The 25,125-nt window shown below is 36.0% G+C and overlaps 1 protein-coding gene across 1 annotated transcript; it reads left to right on the plus strand.

Annotated features, from left to right (window-relative positions):
• Positions 1–1,755: 1,755 nt before the first annotated feature.
• Positions 1,756–24,990, plus strand: npepps (aminopeptidase puromycin sensitive). Its single transcript, XM_052568891.1, has 23 exons — positions 1,756–1,897; positions 6,624–6,708; positions 6,851–6,928; positions 7,134–7,255; positions 8,612–8,719; positions 9,126–9,326; positions 10,093–10,189; positions 10,275–10,308; positions 10,542–10,656; positions 10,752–10,916; positions 11,138–11,242; positions 11,478–11,538; positions 12,538–12,647; positions 13,651–13,714; positions 13,819–13,958; positions 14,081–14,215; positions 15,106–15,325; positions 17,786–17,928; positions 19,243–19,299; positions 19,388–19,495; positions 19,913–20,068; positions 20,172–20,219; positions 23,271–24,990. Exons 1-23 carry the CDS (start codon positions 1,775–1,777, stop codon positions 23,415–23,417), a joined length of 2,622 nt encoding a protein of 873 aa, XP_052424851.1. The 5' UTR covers positions 1,756–1,774; the 3' UTR covers positions 23,418–24,990.
• Positions 24,991–25,125: the final 135 nt, after the last annotated feature.

A 25,125-nucleotide genomic window follows, 5' to 3' on the forward strand; every position in this document is an offset into this window, starting at 1 on the left:
TATCGCTTTCAAATGTGTAACCTTTCAGCAATGGTGGCATTTGCATTGTTGCACATGTTTGTTAGGGATATTACTGTATGTCATGTCAAATAATCTTTCTTGAAGATATATGACATTTCAGTTCGCTTTCAGTGTCTACGTTCCATGACCAGATGGAGGCGCTGTTCCTCCTTTTATACAGTTGATTTTAAAGCATTTTCACCTTCCCCCAAAATGAGACCAATCTGACTTGTTTCTTAAAGTATATATTTTTATACAGAGATGGATAATAAATAATTGTTTTAATGTATTTTAACCAGGCAGGCCCAATGTCTGCACACCGATCCATCACTGATTATTATGTGTTGTGTCAGAAAACAGAGGCTCACTAAATAATTGGTTACTCTAAGTAATTATCGGATCTATTTCAGTTGTATGTTCCTAAAGATAACCTATAGATTGTATATTAGTATAAAGAGGCATCTGCACATTTATAATAGATAAATGCAAATTATGCATGAAGATTTCATGTTTAAATGATAGACTATACTTGTTGTGGACCTTGACCTTTCGAGCTATTGTAATAGTGAAAACTGCTTTGTTGCAGAAGTCTCCTTTTCACTTTTTTCAATAAAAATATCAAAAGCGTGACATATAGTGTAAAATTCAATGAGATTCTAATCAAGCTTAATAAAACATGGGCAATGACACACCCTCTATAGATTTAACTTATATATTGCAAACGTAGCTGAAGCCTTTTCTCGTCCAGATGTGTTTATTTCTGTTCTTTCGCTTTGATCAGTCCGTCCGTGAAAGAAGCCCAACTCGTTTAGACGAATCGGTTCTTTTGAACAGTTCATTTAAAATAATCAGTTCAAAAGCGGATTATTAGCATATTGCATTCTTTGTCTAAACTTTAAAACTAAACAGTTATATAAAGCCATATGTTGGCACACATTTGTAGTGTCTCTTTTCTTTCTTTATTTTTTATTTCTTGCAGCAATGATTCATCACATAAAAACAAAGTCAGTTAAAACATTAATATCATTTTCATTTACTATAATAATAAAGTTTGCAATTGGCTAAATGTTATTGAATTTTTTTTATGTAACTTTGCTTTTTTTAATTTATTTATTTTTGCTGCTACATTCAAATCCTAAATTTACAGCAGCTCGGCAAATTTTCACATGCTAAATTCTAGCGAAAGTTTTCCCTTATTTGCCACATTGACCACAGAAAGCTTGGTTTGAAAGTAACTTATCTGTGAACTGTTTAAAACATTTAGGCTACTAAAAACAGACAATGGTCGGTGTCATTGCACTTCCGGCGTCCAGAGTTCGAACCCCAGCTTGCGGACCTTTTCCGATCGCTTCTCTTCCTGCAACTGTCCTATCAAAATAAAGGAAAAATGCAAAAAAAAAAAAAAAAATCATAAAGAAAATGTACAATGGAGTTTTTTTGGCTACGACATTTCACCTTCATTTTAGATCCCTCGTCGGAAAATCAGTAAACCGATTCAATCCGATTCGTGAACAACTCTTTCGGTTCGAGCCAGTTCAACCGATTCACTGAAAAGCGAACGATTCGAACGTCGCTAGCCGAAAAGGGGGCGGGGCACAACGAGGACCATCTCTCCAACGGTTTGTATTGTTTTTTTCATGTGTCTCTGTCAGTCATACGGCTAGCCCTACCCCGCTCTCCGAATCCAATAGCGAAGCTTGTGTTTCAGACTCTTCGAGCAAGCAGACTCCTAGTCCGTTTTAATTCGCTCTCTAGCGTATCGACATTATTCAGCATGCCCGAGCGGAGGCCCTTCGTGCGGTTGCCCACTGAAGTCTACCCCGTCAACTACGGGCTGCGCCTCAAGCCCGACCTCATCGACTTCACCTTCGAGGGCAAACTGGAGGCAGCCGTGGAGGTAACATTAATGTTGCATGCAGCCCCTCTGCCCCGGGCCATAATGTCATGCCTTGTTCATGTTAAGCGTGGTTTTTAACTTTGCATTTTAATAACTGCTGATACTGTCGTTGCTGCTAATCTAAAGTGCTAGCGAGACAGCGGCTTTAACCTCCAAATCTTTAACATTTACGAGTCCAGCATGTTGGAATGTGATCATTTGTGGTTAAATACTTAAACCCGGTGACCTCTGAGACCAACCTCTCGCAATAAAGATAATTAACGTTAAGCAGGTAACGTTAAGTTTGTTTCCCCGCAAGCTAAAGCGCTAACGTAACTGGCGCCACACTGCTAACCACGTTAGCCTGCTGGGCTGCTGTCATGTACACAAATATATTTCGTAATTTAACCGCCTTGCTGGTCATAGTTTTCACGTATTTGCCCAAGACGAGTGAATCAGTTCCGTCTACAAGCTCCTGAGTCACTCTAAACCTGTCTGACAGTTTACATGATACTTTATAGCTTACTATAATCACAGTGTAGTGCCTCACGAAACACTGGGTGCAATGTGGACTTTGTGACTTGGGACAAAATAATGCACTTTTATACTGTTATATATAATCTTCAAAATATGAGGTTCATTAAAAGTTCATTGTTAGTTAGGCATAACTTTTATGCTCGTTAAATTCAACGAATATCTGTATCTAAATTTTTATCATTCTATATATTTGTGTTTTATATATATATATGTTTGTGTGTGTGTATATATATATATATATATATATATGTGTGTGTGTGTGTGTGTGTATGTGTGTGTGCATATATATATCAGGACAATCACAGCATGTACTACTGGGAAAATGACTGAATGTTTCTGTAAATATGGAGAAAAGATGGCAGAGGTCAGTGCAGGCCAGATGGGATGAAATTGAGGTCTAGCATATCCTTCTGCGTAAGATTGTTTATAATGCCTTTTATAGACCAACTGCTTTACATGTCAAGTCATGTTGTACCCCACTTTGATGCAGCCCTGTTGTGAAAGTCGTCTTGCCGTTGATGTTGTCTTGATGCCAAGACTTATTGGAGCATGAGATTAACTACATCCCCCACAATGCCATATGCATTATGACTGTGATTGGCTTCCATTTATGAATGCCATTGAAGTAGTGCACTCATAGTTGTCACATGGCCAGTACACTCATTGTATCCAAGTCACATCCAACTTCAACAAGCCACATGTGCTCTCTAAAGCTTCACCTTGGCAGATTCATGCCTCTAAACACAATGCGTATCATTGTGCAGGATCTATGTCACCATCAATAAAGTGTGGTAATAGTTCAGTTGAGGAATAATTAAAACAGTGTGTTTACTGACTCTGGGATGTATTTGTCTATGAAAACTAGCTTATGGGTGTGAGGAGAGCATGAAAGCTATTGATCGTCCTGGGAAAGTTTCACATCAGCATTATGCAATAAATGCAGTATTAAACAGCCTATTGGAACATAAGAGGCCATGCAAACTGTTGTTCTTTTTTATTCATAATCTGATTATATATGCACACGTCAGAATTTCATAGCGGCAACAGCAGGAGTTGGCCCTTGAGCCTCAGCAAAGCCGTCAGGATTCAGGCGGTGGTTTTTCCATGTGCATCATATTTGTTCGTACTCCCGGAGATTTCCTACAATAAAAAAGAAGGAGGTAAATTGTACGAACAATGATGTGAGCAAAGATAAAAACGGCTGAAGTACATGATGCCAATACACTCAGGGTCATTGAAAGAAGTATCTCATGCTCATCAATGCTGCATTTATTTGATCAAAAACACAATATTAAAAAACTAATATTGTGAAATATTATTGAAATCGAAATGAGCTAGTTTCTATTTAAGTATGTTGTTAAATGTAATAAAATTTCTGTGACACAAAGCTGAATTTTCAGCATCATTTCTCCAGCCTTTCAGTGTCGCATGATCCTTCAGAAATCATTCTGATATGCTGATTGGGTGTTTAAGAAAGATTTATTATTATTATTATTTTTATATAAATTCTTGGAGAAAAGAGTTCTGCTGTTTTTCTTTTTAAGACTCTTTGATGAATAGAAAGTTCAAAAGAACAGCATTTATTTGAATTAGAAATCTTCTGTAACATTGTGAATGCTTATAAATGTCACTTTTGATCAAATCGCAGGGGTTCACACTGGTCCTTGAAAGTTTGTGAATCACAATTTTCTTTTTCAAGGCCCTGGAAAGTTTTTGAAAAAAAAAAAAAGTCTGCTAATGTGTTATTTCGCCAACAATTCGTGGCCTATGTCTAGAAGTTTGCTTGATTTACATTAGTTACGTGCATTATTACTAGGGATGCACGATAATATCGGCACAACATCGGTATCGGCCGATAAAAGCTTAAAATGACCATTATCGGTATCGGCCGATATGAATATTTCTGCCGATGAGCCAAACCGATATTCTCCAAGTGAAATAATTGACCTGTTTTTCAGATGTGAATGTCTGTCTACATTTGTAAAATAATAAATTTATGGTAGAATCAGTACAGAAGAGATACATGGATTTCTCTTCAGTAAAATTAAAGTTTAAATATATCAGTATATATTTGTAAATATATCAGTATATATTTGTATATATATCGATATCGGTATCGGCATCGGCCAAAATTATTTAGAAAATATCGGCATATCGAATATCGGCCAAAATCCAATATCGTGCATCCCTAATTATTACTAGGTTCACTTTATGCTGTACATACATTGCCATGACGTTAGAGTGACCATATTTCTTCTCTTTTTCCAAACATTTCTTCTTTTTAGACCTTAAAAAAAAATGCAACTGTCTGGGATTTCTGAATCGCCCCAAAATTTCGGGAATTCTGCTTTTGCTTTCTAGAGTCCCCAGTGTGTTTTTGTATTAGAGCGCTGTGAGGAACTGATGTCTTAATGAATTTCTTCCTGAGATTTGTGTGTCCAATCCCGTCCGCTCCCTGCAAACATTCTCATATTGCATAATTTTCGTGCATCAGGGAGCTGCTATCAATACAGAGAGTATTTAAATCTCTTTTGAAACGGCCATCTTTCTCTCTTCAACCCATGAACATCCGAATCTCACTCCTGCAGCTCGTGTTGAATGCAGGGTTGCCTATGTATTTTTTCTATGACTACTTTTAAACTGTTAATGGGTTGATTTTTCCCATGGGTTAAAGGTTTTAATTGTTGCTTAATTACATTTGACTAAAATGCTAGTATTGAAACATTTTGCATTCTGCCTATGATGAAACTGTGCTAGATGTTAAGTTTTGTGAAGGAGGGCTGCTGGTAGCAAGCTTTCTAGCTCTGTTTATGATCAATATGCATAACAGTGACTGTAAAATATATATTTAGGTAAGGAAATAACATTTTCAGTTTTGATATTTGAGATATGGTCATTGCACTATTTTGAGCACTACTTTAACCACCAACCCACCACACCCCAGCCCTCCACCCCGCCCACAGTCACCGTCCTCTTTTTGTAAAACTAAAATATGGTCACTCTACACGGCGTTAATTCATGCACAAAACTACAAGATTGGTAACTCTATGTTTCACAGACACACCCAGAAATTAATGTTGAATTGCTTTGCATATTAAGATAATGTAAACCCATGAGGCAAAAAAAACTTCATATTCATATATCTTAAAACTTCTGGTTATATGAGCCTACCGTATTTTCCAGACTACAAGTCGCACTTTTTTTCATAGTTTGGCTGGTCCTGCGACTTATAGTCAGGTGTGACTTATTTATCAAAATTAATTTGACATGAACCAAGAGAAATGATCCAAGAGAAAACATTACCGTCTACAGCCGCGAGAGGGCGCTCTATGCTGTTCTGTGCTCCTGTAGTCTACACTGAAGACATAGAGCGCCCTCTCATGACTGTAGACGGTAATGTTTTCTCTTGGTTCTTGGTTCTAAATAAATGCGACTTATAGTCCAGTGCGACTTATATATGTTTTTTTTCCTCATCATGACGTATTTTTGGACTAATGCGACTTCTACTCAGGTGCGACTTATAGTCCGAAAAATACGGTAAGCTCTTTTCAATTAAATCCATGCAAAAGTTTATATCAGGTCATTTTAGAATATAGTATAGGAAATACAGAATATTCTTCAGTTTTATGCAAAACAGAAATACAACAAATAGAATATCAGATCTGTCATATGGCCAAAAATGAATGCAATTGATTGTTGTGTTTGACACATGAAAACTGTAACTTACTGTATCTTACAAGATAACACGATGTAACCTCGCTCTCACTTGAAATGTGTCCCCACATTAAGTCTTTGAATTTGAGGGTATTGGACTTTTTTTTTTTTTTAAGTTAATCAAAGTGTTGGAACCCAGTGCATTGTTGCTTAATAAAAGTATTCATTTATTTTAAAAGTAGTATATATAATTTTAAACTTTGCTAATAATTTCTCTTTTTGTGTCAGAGAAAGAGGCTCATTTGGTTTTTACTAAACCAGGAAGAATTTCCCGCTGTGATTGGCTCTGTTGTATGTTGGTGACTTGAGTCTGTTCCATTTTTATGGCTGTTATCTGATACTGTATGAAACAAAGGAAGGTTTCCGAAGCTTGCAAAAGGCAATGAAGTGTTGCTAGAAAAGAAATCAAACACCAAACACTGAAAACCCCGAAGTCATGAAACAACCGGAGCCCCATAAACGCTGAAACTGAACTATATGTCATTGTTCTTGACAGGTTACTCAAGGGACAAACCAGATTGTGATGAACTGTGCTGATATAGACATAATTACTGCTTCTTTTGTGCCTGAAGGGGGGGAAGGTGAGTGTGAAACTGCAAATCCACATTTAGTTGATGTATTTGCTTGACTTTTGACTGATTACTGGTTCAACCTGCATTAAATGCTTCATAGTCGGTTTTAGTTTTAGGATTAACTGTGCTCATTTTCTCCCCGTCCATTTAGAAATTAACGCTACAGGAATTAACTATCAGAATGAGGATGAGAAGGTGACTCTATGTTTCCCCAGCACTCTGCAAAAAGGTAAAGCACATCTAATGTGTCCTGGAAGGAGCCTGCTGGAGTCATGTCAACAATCTCTGTGTAATTAGTTGCTGTAGTCTGTTTATTGTCAGATGAAAGCGGCTCTAACAGCTTCCTGTAAAAAGATGAATGGGCCTTCCTTGCTCTGTCCTACTGTTTTATGTGCCTTTTGTTTTTTTTTAATCATGGGCTTCTTGTTTTTCAGGGTCGGGATCATTGAAAATAGACTTCGTTGGAGAGCTGAATGACAAAATGAAAGGCTTCTATAGGAGTAAATACACAACTCCTTCGGGAGAAATCCGGTACGCTGCCGTCACACAGTTTGAGGTAAATTCATATCAAGGTATTGGTTCATTCATTTGTTTGCTCGCTCGCTTTCTCTGCCACTGTTTGCTTTAGCCCAGTCATTTGTCACGTCCTCTTCTCGCTCTTCCTGCTCAATCATTCACTTTCCTCTGAGATCTTGACCGTCTGTCTCTACGGAGAAGAAATCACATTCACTTTTATTCTTGCAAATAGAGGAAAAACAAGCAATTAATTATACAGGAGTTTATAATGGAGTAGTGCAGAAGTAAAATTGTAGTAAAATCAAACCTGTTACAAAATGTGTTGCTTGGCCTTTAATAGTATGCATATTGTACCATTTTTATATATTTGCATGTTTCACTATGATGATACTCCTGCTTATTATGTTTTCATTTGGTAGGTTTTAATGTGGAAGGGGACAATTAAGTTTAGTCTCTTAAGTGAACTTAATCTACCTCAATGATAAGGACTCGAGGCCAGTGTAAGAGAGTTGATGTAAAAGTAATTTGCCCTTTCGGATTAGTGCTGCGTTGCCTCTGAAGAATATACATGCATTGATTTTTACATCTACTTTTATGACTTGCTAAGCTCAAACGTTTGTTTTTTCGGTGATGTAATCTATGCTGTTGTTGTACACTTTGCTGATCTGTCTGCAAGGTAATGTTGTCTAGCAGCTGACTAACATGGAAAAAAGACTTGTTATAGTCAGTCTGGTTTTGTGTGTGTAAGTCATCAGTAATATTTTGCATCACATGGCATAATTTTCCAGCAAAAGTGTCTATTATTAATTTTCACCTTGATTAAAATTTTCTAAAAAAGAACAAAGAAAATGATAACCAAACCATTAATATTGCTTTTGCCATGTTTCTCCAGCAAAGGTGTTTTTATTTAAGAAAAAAGTAATCAAAATGATCTGTGGAATCAACAAAAAATATATAAACAAATATGGCCCAGTGAAAATGTTGGCAGGGCAATATTCTATCAAACAATATATTCTATCAAACAAGTTTATTATGATAATAAAAGTGTAGATAGCAGTTAAATTGCACGATAAACAAATTGCAAACAATAGTATAAAAGATATGTTTGGAAAACTGAGTCTCAGAATAATTAGAAGAAATAGCTTAAGTAAAATATCAGTAATGTTGGGTTTTTCAAACCAACTTAAATAAGAAAATGTTGACAGGGCATCTACAAATCCAAATTGCTGACCTGACTTGGCCTTAAGAAAAAAAGAAAGAAAGTGCTTTTGTGCATCTGTGGTTTTTAGATGCCATGCAAATATCATTTGTTTGAATCACTGCAACACAAGCTTACCCTGAGTCCTCTCTTCCTGTCTCGCTGTCTCATTCTCTCGACATCTCTCACCCCCTCCAGGCCACGGACGCTCGTCGAGCTTTCCCTTGCTGGGACGAACCAGCTATCAAAGCCACTTTTGACATCACCCTTATCGTCCCAAAGGACAGAGTAGCCTTGTCAAATATGGTACGTGTCATTTATTTTATTTTTTTCTTCTGATCTTTCCCTCTGGAAACAAATCACCCTAAATGACTAGATTCATATTACTGTCAGACACATGCATTATCTAACACTGGCCCGGAGGCGTTGTGCCTCCCCTAGCCGATGTACCTTTTCTGAGTCATTACACTTGTGGCGCACATGCAGCATACAGGTTTTGACATGTGATGTGTGCCAATCGCATTCCTTCTGTTTTGAAAAAGAATTTTAGACCACTATATTGTTCTAATAACCTCTGCTACTGTTTTTTCTTAGGAAGTTATTTGTTGTTGTGGTTTTATCAATTGAAATGTAAATCTGCCAACCACAAATGGTCTTTTTTTTTCACCAAAATGTGATGCAAATTGAATCTGACTTTTCTTTATCTGTGCAGAATGTTGTTGATCGAAAGCCATATCCAGAGGATCACAGTCTGGTGGAGGTGAAGTTTGCCACTACACCCATCATGTCCACCTACCTGGTGGCGTTTGTCATTGGCGAGTATGACTTTGTGGAGAGTCAGTCATCAGATGGTGTGACGGTGCGTGTGTACACTCCTGTTGGAAAGGCAGAGCAAGGGAGATTTGCACTGGAGGTAAAGCAAGCACTCTCTCAGTTTGTGACTGGTTTCATTTTTTTGGCATATCAGACTTAAAGTGCTTTAGGTTTTTGTAGTCTAAACAACAAAGCCACATATAAAACTATTTATACAGGTTGGTATAATAATGTACTGTCTACATAAATAATATTATACAATTTATATTTTTTACATTTTATTTCCAAACGTCTGATTAAATAAAAAAATATATACCACCATTCAAAGGTTTGGAATTAGTACATGACTAAGTAAGTTATTCTGTTTAAGGACACAATAAATTGATCAAAGAGCTTCAAACTGTTAAAAAAGTATTTATTTTTTAAATAAATGCTGTTGTTTTGTATTTTCTATTCTTCAAAGAATCCAGACAAAATGTATTATGGTTTTGGAAAAAATTTTGACCTTGAAAATAGAACATTTTTATTTTAAATGTAAATATTTTTAGAGTTTTACTGTATTTTTGATCTAGTAAATCAGACTCTGTGAGCATAACAAACATTACTGACCCCAAACTTATTAAAATTTATGTATTAAAAACATTATTATTTTTATAAATATTATTATGAAATTTATATCATAAGCTAACAATTATTGTCATTTTGGACTTTTACTGATAAATGTGATATTAAAAATAAAGTGCTACAATAAATAACATCACAAAATTATAATGTACTATAAAATTGGTTTAGCTTAATGCTAGCTGTGATTTATATCGACTCTTGTCAAAGTATCATCCTATATGAAACATTTTTCTTTTTTCCAGGTTGCTACAAAGACCCTTCCGTTCTACAAAGACTATTTCAGCGTTCCTTATCCGTTGCCTAAAATTGATCTAATTGCTATTGCTGATTTTGCTGCTGGTTTGTATCTTTTTCATGAAATATGAAACCTCTCATAGACATTGTTATATTTAGTTTTAACCTCTGGTGCTCTTGTGTCCTGTAGGTGCCATGGAAAACTGGGGCCTTGTTACTTACAGGTGACTTTTAAATGACATGATTAAATCCTAATCCTTAGACTTGATAAATCATCACGGAAACCCAGAATCTTGTGCTTTTTGAAAGCGTCTGTTCAGGAGAACTTCATTAATATTTAATCTGTCTTGGTAGCATGTTAATCCCCAGCCATATCTGAACAATATGAGCCACGTTATGTTTTGTTCTTATTCATGTCTTATTTCCTTTTTTTAAATCTCGTGCTCATCCCTCGCAGGGAGACGGCTCTGCTGATTGACCCAAAGAACTCGTGTGCATCGTCCCGGCAGTGGGTCGCCCTTGTAGTTGGCCACGAGCTGGCACATCAGTGGTTCGGGAACCTGGTTACTATGGTGAGTGTTCAGCCACAGATAGTTTTTGTAGGTCACAGTAGTATTTTAATATAACTGTGTTATTCTGGGTGCTGAGAACATGTCTGTTGCTGCAGGAATGGTGGACTCATTTGTGGCTAAATGAAGGCTTTGCGTCTTGGATCGAGTACCTTTGTGTGGACCACTGCTTCCCTGAGTACGACATCTGGACCCAGTTTGTGTCTGCCGATTACACCAGGGCTCTGGACCTGGATGCGTTAGATAACAGCCACCCTATTGAGGTCTGCAACAGATGAGTGGATCTTTCTCATTGCACCCAGATCTCCCAGTGTGTGCCTGTTTTGTTTGTTGCTTTTAAGGGTTCGTGTGGATAGCAGGAAGTTTTGATTTGCAGTCTGCTCGGCCGTATCGCTTACAGCATTTAAATTCCACACCCAGATTTAGCCTGATGAAATATTGATCTCCGAGTCATGTTTCAGAGTGTGTGTGTTGTGAATCATAGGTTGACGTCGGACACCCTTCAGAAGTGGATGAAATATTCGATGCCATATCGTACAGTAAAGGGGCCTCTGTCATCCGCATGCTGCATAACTACATCGGTGATGAGGTGAGAGGTCATGCTCAGCCAGCTGCAGAAAGACATTCCCAGTGTTGATCTGTCAGGCAGGCGGTCGATGTGGGTTTTCCAGGTGTCTATTTTGCTGGAGTCAATTACCTTCTTTTGTTAATAGTTGCGAGCAGCCCTTGTTAATACTGCCTTTCAGATTAATTTGCAATTCTTTACAGTTACCTTTAGATCTTTGGTTTTGAGTTATGTCTGATTAAATTATCTTTTTTTCTAGGATTTTAGAAAGGGAATGAATGCTTACCTTTTGAAGTTCCAGCACAAAAATGCATCTACTGGTAAGTTAACACGCCACAATCTTTGCGTAGATTAAGATTTGACCCTCTAATAATTTCTATCTTGATGACTAAACGGCCTTATGAGCTTGTAAACCCAAGATAGACTTATAGTGATTGTTACATAACCACCTGTTCAAAATTATCTAACGGCCAAATTTAGTTGTAGATTTTTTAGGTGTCTTATCGTTTCTAACTCAAATAGGGATTTTTGGCATGAAAATAGCCAAATAAGGTGTTAAAAAACAACCACCACCAAACAAAACAAGAATATAGCTGTTTCATCATGACATGAAATATGAGTAAATGAGTTCTTAAAGTCTGTGTTATAGGCTTAGACTATATTTGAACAAAACTCAATGAAGTCATAAATCGTAATTATTTTCATGACAATTACTGATCAGTATAAACAGCAGTTATCATTAACTGTGGAAAGCTTTCTGTGTGTCATGGACAGAGGGAACTGTGTATCAGTTTCTCTGATTAAATGTGGGACGATGTTTCTAAAATCGGCATTTTATGTTGTTTTCAAACTTTAAACATTATAATACAGTATTAAAAAGCATACATTATCATTTTAAAAACTTCTAGTCTTTATAGAACAAAATGGTGCACTTGTTTTCAACACACCACATAAAAAAGAAAAATGAAGTCCGGACTATTTTGTTGAAAAGTTACGAATTTGTATGAATTGAAACATCTGGAGTTTGAAGAGCGCACAGTGAATTGTAAAAGAAAAAAACATATTTTCACTTGTATGTAGGAAAGCGTCTCTAAAAGGAAATGATTTAGCATTGCTTGTGGCCCACGATCTGATCCAAACAACAGTGATTACAGCTGTAGTAATTACACAGTGTTACATTGTAATTCTGACGTGACATCGTATTTGGCGCGAGTGTTGTGGGCGTGTGTGTGATCATGCAGCAGTGTTGTTATTATGCTTTGTTAATTGTTGTGTTGTCAGAAATAAAGGGTGTGACGTTCTCTCTTTATATATCCCAGAGGACCTATGGGAGTGTTTGGAGCAAGCAAGTGGGAAACCTATTGCTGCAGTGATGAATTCCTGGACCAAACAAATGGGATTCCCCATTATAGTAGTGGATCAAGAGCAGGTAACAGTTACAAACTCATTCTCATAGACATCAGGGTTTGGTTTTGATATGATTCAGCACTGTGGGATTGTGTTTATGTGTGTGTATATATATATATACACACATACACATACACACTACAGACCAAAAGTTTGGAAACATTAATATTTGTAATGTTTTTGAAAGAAGTTTCTTCCGCTCATCAAGCCTGCATTTATTTGATCAAAAATACAGAAAAAAAATGTAATATTGTGATATATTATTACAATTTTAAAATAATTGTTTTTAAATTTATTATACTTTAAATTATCATTTGTTTATGTGATGCAAAGCTGAATTTTTAGGATCATTATCACATGATCCTTTAGAAATTATTCTAATATGATGATTTATTATCAAAGTTGGAAACAGTTCTGCTGCTTAATATTTGTTCAGAACATGTGATACTTTTTTAGGATACTTTGATGAATGAAAAGTAAAAAAAAAAAAAAAAGCAGCTATGTTTTTAAAATATAAATATTTTGTAATAACAATATACACTACTGGTCAGTAATTTGGGGTCAGAAATTTTTTTTCTTTCTTTTTTTTTAAATAAAATCAATACTTTTATTCAGCAAGGTGTGTTAAATTGATAAAAAGTGATAGTAAAGAAAATATATTATTAGAATATATATTATTAGAATTTCCTTTTTATTTTGAATAAATGCAGTTCTTTTTAACCTTTTATTCATCAAATATATTAGACAGCAGAATTGTTTCCAACACTCATAACTAGTTAGAATGATTTCTATATATACATCCAGAGAAATGTTTTTTTTTTATATATATACACACACACAGACAAAGTTTCAAATTTTCTGAGGTTTCAAATATGATTTAAATACGCCTCGGGCATTGAGAAGTCTTGCTGGGATTGACTATGAGCTTCTCAGGGAGCATCTGGTAATAACAACTGTTGTCTTGGGTAATACCAGATTTAATCAGAGCTGAAATAATTGGTTTGGGTTTGTTTTTTTCCCTCCAGCATGGCAGTGACCGCGTGCTGAAAATCTCTCAGAAGAAGTTCTGTGCTAGCGGACCACGTAATGGTACATGCAAACAAAGCAGTTAAACTATTGAAGCCTCTGACTTTGTTTAACATTACATTTTTTTTGTATTTTTCTATTCCGTAATATCTGTTTTTATGTTCTAGATGAGAACTGCCCCAATTGGATGGTTCCCATCAGTATCTGCACTAGTGAGGACCCGAGCTGCTCCAAGATGGAGGTTCTGTTGGACCAGCCTGAAACCACAATTAACATCACCAACGTTGCACCTGACCACTGGCTTAAGGTCAGATTGCTGCATTTTGTATATTTTTATGAAAAAGTTTATTTATACTGTTATTTATACTATACGGAAAGGCTTCAAAGATTGTGCATTTATAAAATCACATTGTTTTCTACCATGTGCAGATTAATCCAGGTACCGTGGGATTCTACAGGATCCAGTACAGCTCTGCAATGTTGGAAAGTTTGCTTCCTGCTATCCGAGACCTCACGCTTCTGCCTGTGGACCGCCTGGGTCTGCAAAACGACCTCTTCTCCCTGGTGAGACGCCACACATCAGTCTGAATCAGTGTTTGCAATCAGAGTAGAGGCTCAGCTCTCCATCTTGAGTCAAGTCTCCAGTATTAAGACTTGAGTGAAGTGTCAAGTTACAAAGTCGTATGGAAGTCAGGTTCTTTCATGCCTCCAGGCCTGACTAATACATTATAAATTAAGGAACAAGTCATGTGGGTTTTGTAACTTCGGCAAAAAAAAAAAAAAGTAAATAAAACAACTCTGTAGATACTGAGAAATGTCAAGTTGGCAGTTCGCTGAAATAATAGAAGCATAGAGGAAGTTGTTGTTTTTAATATCCTTTGGATATTTTTTTTTTTTATATAATAATGAAATATTAGTTGTATTAAAATGGCATAAAAAATTTTAATTAAAGAGATCGTTTACTTCAAAACTCTGTCATCATTTACTCCCTCAAGTTCCAAACCTGTATGTATATTTCTTTCTTCTGCTGGTCCCCATTGACTTTCATAGTATTTTCTTCCATACTATGGAAATCACTGGGCACCAGCAACTGTTTGGCCACCCACATATCTTGTATGTTCAGCAGAAGAAAGAAACAAGTTTGGGACAAATTGAGGCCAAAACTGAATGATTTTTGGGTGAACTATCCTTTTAAATGTATTTAAAAAAAAAAATTAAGAATACAAAAGTATATTGTGTGCTTGTGGGTTTTTAGTGATTTAGTATTGGTGTGTCATTTAGTTTTTTTTGCAGGCTACAAATCTTTTTTTTCCCCAAAGTTGTTATCTTTGTGTTCAGTGTTGCTGAAAAGAAAAGCCATTTCAGCAATATCATTATTCGTTTCCATTTCTTCTCTGTCTATTACCACTTTCTGTTTTTAATAGTGTCTCTCTCTCTCTCTGTCATGCCCTCAGGCTCGAGCAGGTATGATCAGTACTGTGGAGGTGTTGAAGGTGATGGAAGCATTTGTGAATGAGCCAAACTACACGGTGTGGAGTGACCTGAGCTGTAATCTGGGTGTTCTGTCCTCTCTGCTCTCACACACTGACTTCCACGAGGACATCCAGGAGTTCATTCGAGATCTCTTCACCCCTATCGGCATGAAGCTGGGCTGGGACAGTAAAACCGGAGAGGGTAAGAGAAAGAACTGAATGTGTATGGACATTGTGTGTCATAAATATTCACTCTCATGTCATTCTGAACCTGAACTTTCTTTCACCTGTGGAACGTAAAAGATGAAGAGGCCATTGACTTTCATTGTATAAGCAAACACATGGAGACTTTTATGTTCCACTGAAGAAAGTAAGTCGTAATTTTGGGTGAGAAAATGACGACAGTTTAAATTTTTGGGTGAGCTATTCCTTTAAAGGTGACACATTCTGCACTTTTCTTTGCAACAGTCTAGGTTTCTTGCACTCAGACAGTCAGAATTTATTTTCACATCACCAATTTCTAGCCACCTTCAATTTAAACATTTGAGTATGTTCTCTATGTAAATGACCGTGGTTATGATAAGCTAACTGCAATGAGTGACAGCGCTCCTGTTAAGTTGTTAAAAACTGAAAGGGAGTTGATATATAAATGTTATATCATGGCAATTTCACAAGCCATTTTTTATTTATTTTTAATACAAGGTAAGGGTTAACACAATACAAAAGTTTCTGTAGGAGATAGCAGGAAGAGTGATATTGCGCTTTGCATTTTCAAAACCAATTTGACTACGATGTAAAAAACAAATGTTATTGATTTAGATAAGATTGATTTAGTTATTTTAATAAGTTACATTTATGTAAATATTAATTAAATATAGATATCATGAATGTATATATAAATAAATAAAAAATATGTAGCTTTCAAGCATTCCTTATTTAAATGAAAAATATATAAATATAAAATAATTACTTTGAAGTAAGCCTGCCTTTGCTGTGTTACAGTGTTCATTGGCCATTAACTGCTCACCGACTCCACCATCATTTTACTTATTAAATTATTCAAAAAATAAAAAAACATTTAGTTTGATAATGGGTTCTGCAATATAAATGGAAATCATCTACTCCATAAAGCATTAGCAGCAGGAGTCAGATTTCACTTATGTGAATAGGGTAAGGAGAGAAGACTGAAGAAGATGACAGAGGATTTGATGTCAAAGCGAAAAAGCAAAAGTGCATATTTGGCCATATTCCATTTTTCATATAAATTAAGTTTGTCTTTGCTTTATTGTTATTGTGTGTTTTTCATTCAAATTAATAAAGCACCACAAACTAGCTGGATTTCTTTTCTTTTATTTGTGTTCCAACACGGATACAGTGGCATGCCAAAGTTTGGGAACCCCTTGCAGAATCTGTGAAAATGTGAATAATTTGAACAAAATAAGATATATCATCAGTGCATGTTATTTTTTATTTAGTATTGTCCTGAGTAAGATATTTGACATAAAATATGTTTACATTTAGTCCATAAGATAAAAAAATAGCTGAAATTATTCAAATAACCTCATTCGAACTTGGTTCTTAATTCTGTTTTTGGTTACCTGGATGAACTGTTTATTCTGAACAGTTAAACTGAGAACTGTTCTTGAGAAAAATCCTCTAGGGTCCTGCAGATTCTTCAGCTTTCCAGCATCTTTTGCATATTTGAACCCTTTCCAGCAGTGACTGTATGATTTTGAGATCCATCTCTTCACACTGAGGACAATTGAGTGATTCAAACACAAATATTAAAAAAGATTCAAACATTCACTGATGCTCCAGAAGGAAACACGATGCCTTACGAACCAGGGGGTGAAAACTTTTGAACAGGATGATGTCATTGAAATTTTTCTTATTTTGTTGAAATATTTTTTTTCCATTTAGTACTGCCCATCAGCAGCATCAGAAGATGTTTTCCGGAGCACAAATGAAGTACAATTAACCTTGATCTTCAAATTCCAAAAGTTTTCATCCCCCAGCTCTTAATGCATTGTGTTTCCTTCTGGAGCATCAGTGAATGTTGCTCGAAGATGCTGGAAAACTGAATTATCTGCAGGACCTTTAGTATTTTTCTGAAGCACAGTGCTCAATTTAACTGTTCAAAACAATACAGAGACTCATGAACAACCATCACAAAACAGAAATAACAGTCATGGATCATCCAGGTAACAGCACACGGTATTAAGAACCAAGGGTTCCCAAACTTTGGAATGGGGTAATTTGAATAATTTCAGCTTTTTTTTTGTCTTGTGGACTAAATGTTAACATAATTTAAGTAAAATATCTTACTCGGGACAGTACCAAAAAAAACAAAAATTATTTCTCTTTTTTTATTATTATTCACATTTTCACAGATTCTGCAAGGGGTTTCCAAACCTTTGCATGGCACTGTATATACAGCCCCTCACATGACATGAAAGAAGATATATATTCTTCTTCTAAAAACGAACTATAAAGGAATAGTTCACCCAAATAACCTAATAAAATCTGCACTGTTTCTCACACAGACTTATGTTTGCGTTGTACATATATAGCTTCATGGTTTCTTTTTGAATAGTTATCATTCGTTTGTCAGGAGACATTCAAATGAAGTGTTGGTTGCCCTTCTCCCTTGTGTCTTGTTCAGGGCACTTGGACGCCCTGCTGCGGGGTCTGGTGCTGGGGAAGCTGGGTAAAGCGGGGCATAAGGCCACACTAGAGGAGGCTCGGCGGAGATTCAAAGATCACGTGGAGGGTAAACAGATCCTGCCTGCAGACCTCAGGAGTCCAGTGAGTCGGCTTGCATTTCTGTTCATAGTACAGACATATTTGCATCAACAAAATCCAAAAAAAATAGATGGTGCGTTTCTGTTTAGTGTAAAATACAACAGAAACAGCTGTGGCGATGCTAGTGATTGAATAACAATATAGACTGAGCATTTTAGTTGATACTAATCTGGATTCTTAAATCCAAAGATCAAGATTGAATATGAAACAGTCTCAGATTTTAAAATTCTGTCAATATCACCACAAAATACAAACAATAACATTGTTTTGATGCCGTTTAATTGATGCCGTTTTATTACATATATACTGGTAGTCTCATCTTTATTACTAGTTATAGCACAAAATAAACATGAATGAACATCATAAGGTATGTTAAAAGAAAGCGTAATACTTACTGAAATGCATCACGTTTTGTGCAGTTGTTCAATCGTTTGTTCAAGTGTTTTAAACACAAGACCACATCAACCATCTTGTAAGCAGGAAAGCCATCGAATGTCCATGATGTCCAAATCGATAATCAACTAGAAAAAGACAACTCTAGAGAGAAGCATTTTGCTAAATATATGCCCTGTATTTTACATTTAACGTATTTTTACTTAACTTGCTGTCTTCGTTATTTAATGTTTGAGTAAATCTGTCATGAAAAGTTAAGGAGTCACCGTTTGAATGTTTAAATTGGAGTAGAAACATGATTAATTGATTGTTAGATCAATTTATTTTCAGTATTAGGTACCGTATTTTCCAGACTATAAGTTTTTTTTTTTCATAGTTTGGCTGGTCCTGCGACTTATAACCAGGTGCGTCTTATCAAAATTAATTTGACATGAACCAAGAGAAATGAACCAAGAGAAAAACATTACCGTCTCCAGCCCTCAGAGCGCGCTCTATACTGCTCAGTGCTCCTGTAGTCTACACTGAAAACATAGAGCGCCCTCTCGTGGTTGGAGACGGTAATGTTTTCTCTTGGTTCGAAATAAATGCAACTTATAGTCCAGTGCGACTTATATATGTTTTTTTCCTCATCATGACGTATATTTGGACTGATGCGACTTATACTCAGGTGCAACTTATAGTCAGAAAAATACGGTATATTGTTTTTGTTTACATCAACACTGTGAAACATTATTAATAATTACAGTTCTCAGCCAAGTGCATCACGAATTTTTGGTTTTGCTTTTGACATCACTAGTACTATTACCTCCACCGTAGTAGTTTAATCTATCAGCTGATTTTGCTAAATGGTGTTCCTGTATTATTTTTAGTAGTACTGGCTCAACATGTCCCTGTAAACGAAGGTGTTTTTTTGCATCCCTCTAGGTATACCTAACAGTTCTGAAGCACGGAGACAGCACAACGCTTGACACCATGCTCAAGGTGACCGTTAACACATGTCTGAACATTACACAGCGATAGCCTTAAAGGTGCAGACAAATAAAAAGCATCTCTCCTGTTCTGTGTTCAGCTTCACAAGCAGGCAGACATGCAGGAGGAGAAGAACCGCATCGAGAGAGTGCTGGGAGCCATTCCCGCCCCTGACATCATCCAGAGAGTGCTTAACTTTGCCCTGTCGGTATGCAAATACACACACACACACTTACTGTAGAAAATAGGTCAGACTGGAAAAATTTAAAGCACCAGAACCACACTTTGCAAGAGTGTGAAATGTTTGAACGGATAAAGGGAATGGCACAAAACAGTCTTTTGGGGTGGATCGTGCCAAGTCTGTCAATTAAGTATCCCCGAATTATTGTTGAATTTGTGATATTTTCTGTATTGAAGGACCGGTATTATTTAGTCCCTGTGACTCATGTTTAAAGCTGCAATGCATCAGTTTTCCTCAGGAGATCAATAAAGCACCATTTCATCTTTGAATTAGACTAACATTCTCACAAGAAATCCAGTCTGATCTGACACGCTCTAATCTGTGGGAATTAAAAATCTCCAGAAGTGTGAACCGTGGCACTGAATGTGGCTGTGGTATTTTTAGGAGGAGGTTCGTCCCCAGGACACGGTGTCTGTAATCGGGGGCGTAGCTGGAAGCAGCAAACAGGGGCGCAAAGCTGCATGGAAATTTGTTAAGGACAACTGGGAAGAACTTCATAACCGTTACCAGGGCGGCTTCCTCATATCAAGACTCATCAAGGTGAAACGAGTGCAGTACACAAATAGAATGCAACAGGCTGTAAATTAAATATAAGATTTATTGATTATGTATCATGAATATATGTTTTGTTTCTTCACTGCAGCTCACATTGGATGGGTTTGCAATAGATAAAATGGCTGCTGAAGTTAAGGTGAGCATCATGTCACTTATAAGCAGTGTTGTCTAAAGTCAAGTCACCGTTATTTAAATTGTCAAAGCAGCTTTACAGTATTAAAAAAGTGTGGCCAGACGAAACCAGCAGTTTAATTCTAGTTGTGTAAAGTGAATGGAAATGCATTTTCAAGTTTTGTTCTGCCTTAAAATATTCCAAAGACTATGTATTGCACTTGGGTTGAGTAAACGTTGCTTGCAAGCCAGAACAATGGAAGCACATTTTTCATTAAGGCAGTGTAACCAGTTCACTAATCGCTTAATATGAATGAGTTTCAAAAGTCCTTGTACAGTTATCATAAATAGTGGAAAGATAATGTTAACCTTGTACAGGAACAAATTTGTTAATATAATGTATGTAAATAAGAGTGAGAATTAATATACATTCTCATAAGAAAAAAAGTATGCTTGAGTTTTACTTGATGTATGACTGTTGCCTGACAAAATATTAAACAAAATGGTGTTACAGCAGGAAACATTAGTAAAAACCGGTTGCCAAAAAATCAACAATAGAAATTATAATCATATTGTTTAACATAAATTTTATATTTTAAATATTAATATATATATTTTTTTCAATATTGTTAGATTAGTTTTTATTTTTAATTTTTTTTTATTGATTTATTTTTTGTTTTAAAATATTTAATTGACTAAATATTGCACTTGGTTAGAGTAATTCTACTTCTAGAAACCTTTTTTAAGAGTAAAATTTGTTTATTTGTTTTGGTTAATAAGTGGGACATGTTAATGATTCAATCAGTCTAAATTTAGTTGATTTTATTTAAAAAATGTATATACATTACTAACATTCAAAAGTTTTGGCAAGGATGCTTTAAATTGATTGCCTTGATCAAAAGTGACCATAAACGCATTAATGAAGTTACAAAATTCTATTTCTTTTCTATTTAAAATAATTGCTGTTCTTTTTAACTTTCGTCCCTTCAAAGAACCTGAAAAATGTCAGACATAATTGACATTTTTAAATATATTAATATATATATATATATATATATATATATATATATATATATATATATATATATATATATATATATATATATATATATATATAGTGTGTGTGTGTGTGTATGTATATACAGAGATGTATAAAGTACTAGAGACCCATACTTGAGTAAAAGTACAAGTGCTCTATCAAAAAAGTGACTTGAGTAGAAGTTGAAGTACTCTTTAAGCACCACACTTAAGTAGAAGTACTAAAGTATTCAACATTTTTTGTACTTAAGTATTGCAAGTAGTCTATTTTAAAATTTACTACTCAAGTACTGAAAGTAAAAGTAGAAGTATTGTGTTATGTAGCTATTAAAGAAAGTAGTCAAAAGTTTGAACATATTGTTTTTACTATTTCAAATGATTAACCTAAAGGACAATCACAATTCCTTTGACTGTAACTTCTTGTAAACAAAAAAACGGTTACTAGGGTTAGTTAGCCCAATTTGCAAAATGATGTCATAATGCATTAATGATGTCAACTTACCCTCATGTTGTTTCAAACCCTTAAGACATCAGAGGGTCATTTAGAATTTTTTGAAGCATCGAAAATACATTTTGCTCCAAAAATAGCAAAAACTACGACTTTATTCAGCGTTGTCTTCTTTTCCGTGTCTGTTGTAAGACAGTTAAAAACAAATCAGTTTGTGATATCTGGTTCGCGAACGAATCATTCGATTTAACCGGATCTTTTTGAAACAGTCCACCAAATCGAACTGAATCGTTTTAAACAGTTCGCGTCTCCAATACGCATTAATCCAGAGATGAATTAAGCTGTTAACTTGTTTAATGTGTCTGACACTCCCTCTGAGTTAAAACAAACCAATATCCCGGAGTAATTCATTGACTCAAACAGTACACTGACTGAACTGCTGTGAAAAGAGAACTGAAGATGAACACCGAGCCGAGCCAGATAATGACTCGTTCACGAGTCAAGAACCGTTTCTGTCAGACGCGTCCGATTCGTGAACCGAGGAGCTGATGATACTGCGCATGTGTGATTTAGCGTGAAGCACACCGACACACAGAGCGTCTGGAACCGAACTGATTCTTTTGGTGATTGATTCTGAACTGATTCTGTGTTAATGTTATGAGCCCATGTGCAGTCAACGCCAATGACGCCATTGCATCGAGCGCAAAAGAATCGGTGAACTGTTTTCTTCAACTGGTTTATTGAATCGAACTGTCAGAAAGAACTAACGTTACTGGTCATCCGAAAACCTATGCAACCGGTTCTTGACTCGTGAACGAGTCATTATCTGGCTCGGCTCGGTGTTCATCTCTCTCTTCACAGCAGTTCAGTCAGCACGCGCAGTCTCGCTTGATTCGCTCAATGATGTGCCAGTTTCATCAAACCTGCCATCTACAGTTCTGGCAGTGGTTTGTAATGGAATGATTCGTAACATTATTATAATTGTAACGAGTAACGATGCAGCACATAAAAAAAATATCGGAGTAAAAGTATTAAACTCAGCGAAAATATGTACCGAAGTAAAAGTGGAAGTAGGAGAAAAAAATAATACTCTAGTAAAGTACAGATACCGCCTTTTAGTACTTAAGTACAGTAGTGAAGTAGTTCTACTTCGTTACTATACATCTCTGATACTGTATATATATATATATATATATATATATATATATATATATATATATTCTTTATATATATATATATATATATATATATATATATATATATATATATATATATATATATATATATATATATATATATATTCTTTATATATATATATATATATATATATATATATATATATATATATATATATATATATATTCTTTATATATATATTTTGAAATATTACATTTTTTTTATGTTAGGTTTATTTTCAAGAAATATAATGCAAGCAAACATATCAAGCAGGAAGTTTTTTTGGTTTCAAGTGATGGAGCAACAGATGTCCTGTTCAAAATCAAGATAAAGTGCACAGTGACACAGTCTGAAATGAGAAGCACTGCAGGTTGCTGTTCTGAACAGAAGTGTCTGTGGTTTCTCTGTTTTCAGAGTTTCTTTGAGAGTCATCACGCACCAGCAGCCGAGCGCACGGTACAGCAGTGCTGCGAGAACATTCTCCTGAACGCCTCCTGGCTCAAGAGAGACGCAGACGCCATCCACCAGTACCTGCTGCAGCGGAAAGCGCCCCCCGTCTGACCTCTGAACTCCGATCCCTCCCTGACCTGCTCACTCACTCCCAAATGAGCATCATCTGGCTATCTTCAGCAAAAACAGAAACGATTACAAAACTGCAACTCCATCTTAAGAATTACCCAAGAGTCGATAAAGAGAAGTGAGACTAGGAAGCGAGAAGGTTATTCACTCTTGAGTGTGCCGTAGTTCCCCATTCTGCCAGCAGGAGGCGCAAGTGCACTCGAGCAGAGCTGTGACTGAACAGAGATTCTCCGTTATTTTATTATGAGCTGGTAATGCATGTTCACACATGGTTCCCTCAGTATGGCGCTCCTCTCATACAGTGGTATTATTACACAATCACCTCTCCTTCCTTACAGTCACAGATAGAAAAAAAAAGCAAGCATGACATTGATATGCTCCGTTTTAAATGTGTGTTTTCTTTGGTTCTGTACAAACGACGATTTCCTCCAGTTTTATCAGTAATAGCTATATACGCGTTTTACCCATAAACCTCGGCGGCGTGACTGGGCAGAATGGGGGTTAAAGGTTGGGACACATTGGTGACTGAACAGACTCTGGTAACGGCTCTGAATCCCATCGTTAGTAACGATTAGGACTGAAGACGCATAAGCATGGTACTGTGTGTATATTGTAAACTGCGAGCATTAGTTCTGAGACCTTCAATTATTCTCAAATGTGATTATATATACATATGTATAATCTCTGATATCTGCCCTTGTCTCCTGTATGTCACTATCGCCTTTTCTGCAGCATTTCCGCAGGGTTTTCCCTCCAGAAATTAAATGAAATGAACACAGTGGATGATAAATTATTACAGTCTCATTATCATGGGCCATGATGATACAAAGAACTTGCTGAAATCAACAGTAGCATTCGGGACTAGATTGGGACCCCCCAATAAATCATGATTTTCAAACTCTGAGGCCTTAAATTGGTGAACCTGATTTGTGTAAATGATTATTTTCTGAGATGCAATGGGCTCATATTAACATTGTTGATCAGCAAACCAACAGACATCGAGTTCATGATCATCAAATTCTGTCTACATCTTTCCCTGACATCTGCTTTTGTTTAAAATACAATTGATGTTCATTAAAGAAGATGAGAAAAAAAGATAAACTATGGGCACAACTGTATTGTGGGAATGCCGTGTTGGATTTTTACACGTGAGTTATGACCTTCATGCTCCTATATTTGTGTGCATTTTGTAAACTATATACAGATGAACATGTATCCCTTAAATGTAGGCTATGCCACATGCAGTTCAAAAAGCATATCACTTGTAAATACTGATTGAAATCATGTGCAGCAGGTACAGTGGGAGGAAAGACCAGGACTTTGCTCAGTTTTGGGACACTGAAGCATTGATGATGAATGTTAACTTGTGTGTGAATAGGTTGATGTTGGGAGCTTTTGTTCACTGTGTGCATCATGCAGCCTGACTTACTATGACCGCAGACGTCAAACATCAATGATCGTGACAGTCTGATTTCACCAGATTTTCATTTCAGTATTGCGGGAGATGACATAGAACGTGACAATAAAGGAAATCACATCTGATGGAAGAGAGAAACCTTGTGCAATCGATTGCTTGCATTTATCAACGTGCTGGAAAATACATCCGTACTACAGTTTTAACATAATAGCTGGTAGCTTGTCAATGAAACGCAGTCATGAGAAAAAAAATTTCTTCAAGTTTTGAAGATGC

This window comes from Carassius gibelio, chromosome B11 (genome assembly GCF_023724105.1).
Source record: "Carassius gibelio isolate Cgi1373 ecotype wild population from Czech Republic chromosome B11, carGib1.2-hapl.c, whole genome shotgun sequence".
Lineage (NCBI taxonomy): Eukaryota > Metazoa > Chordata > Actinopteri > Cypriniformes > Cyprinidae > Carassius > Carassius gibelio.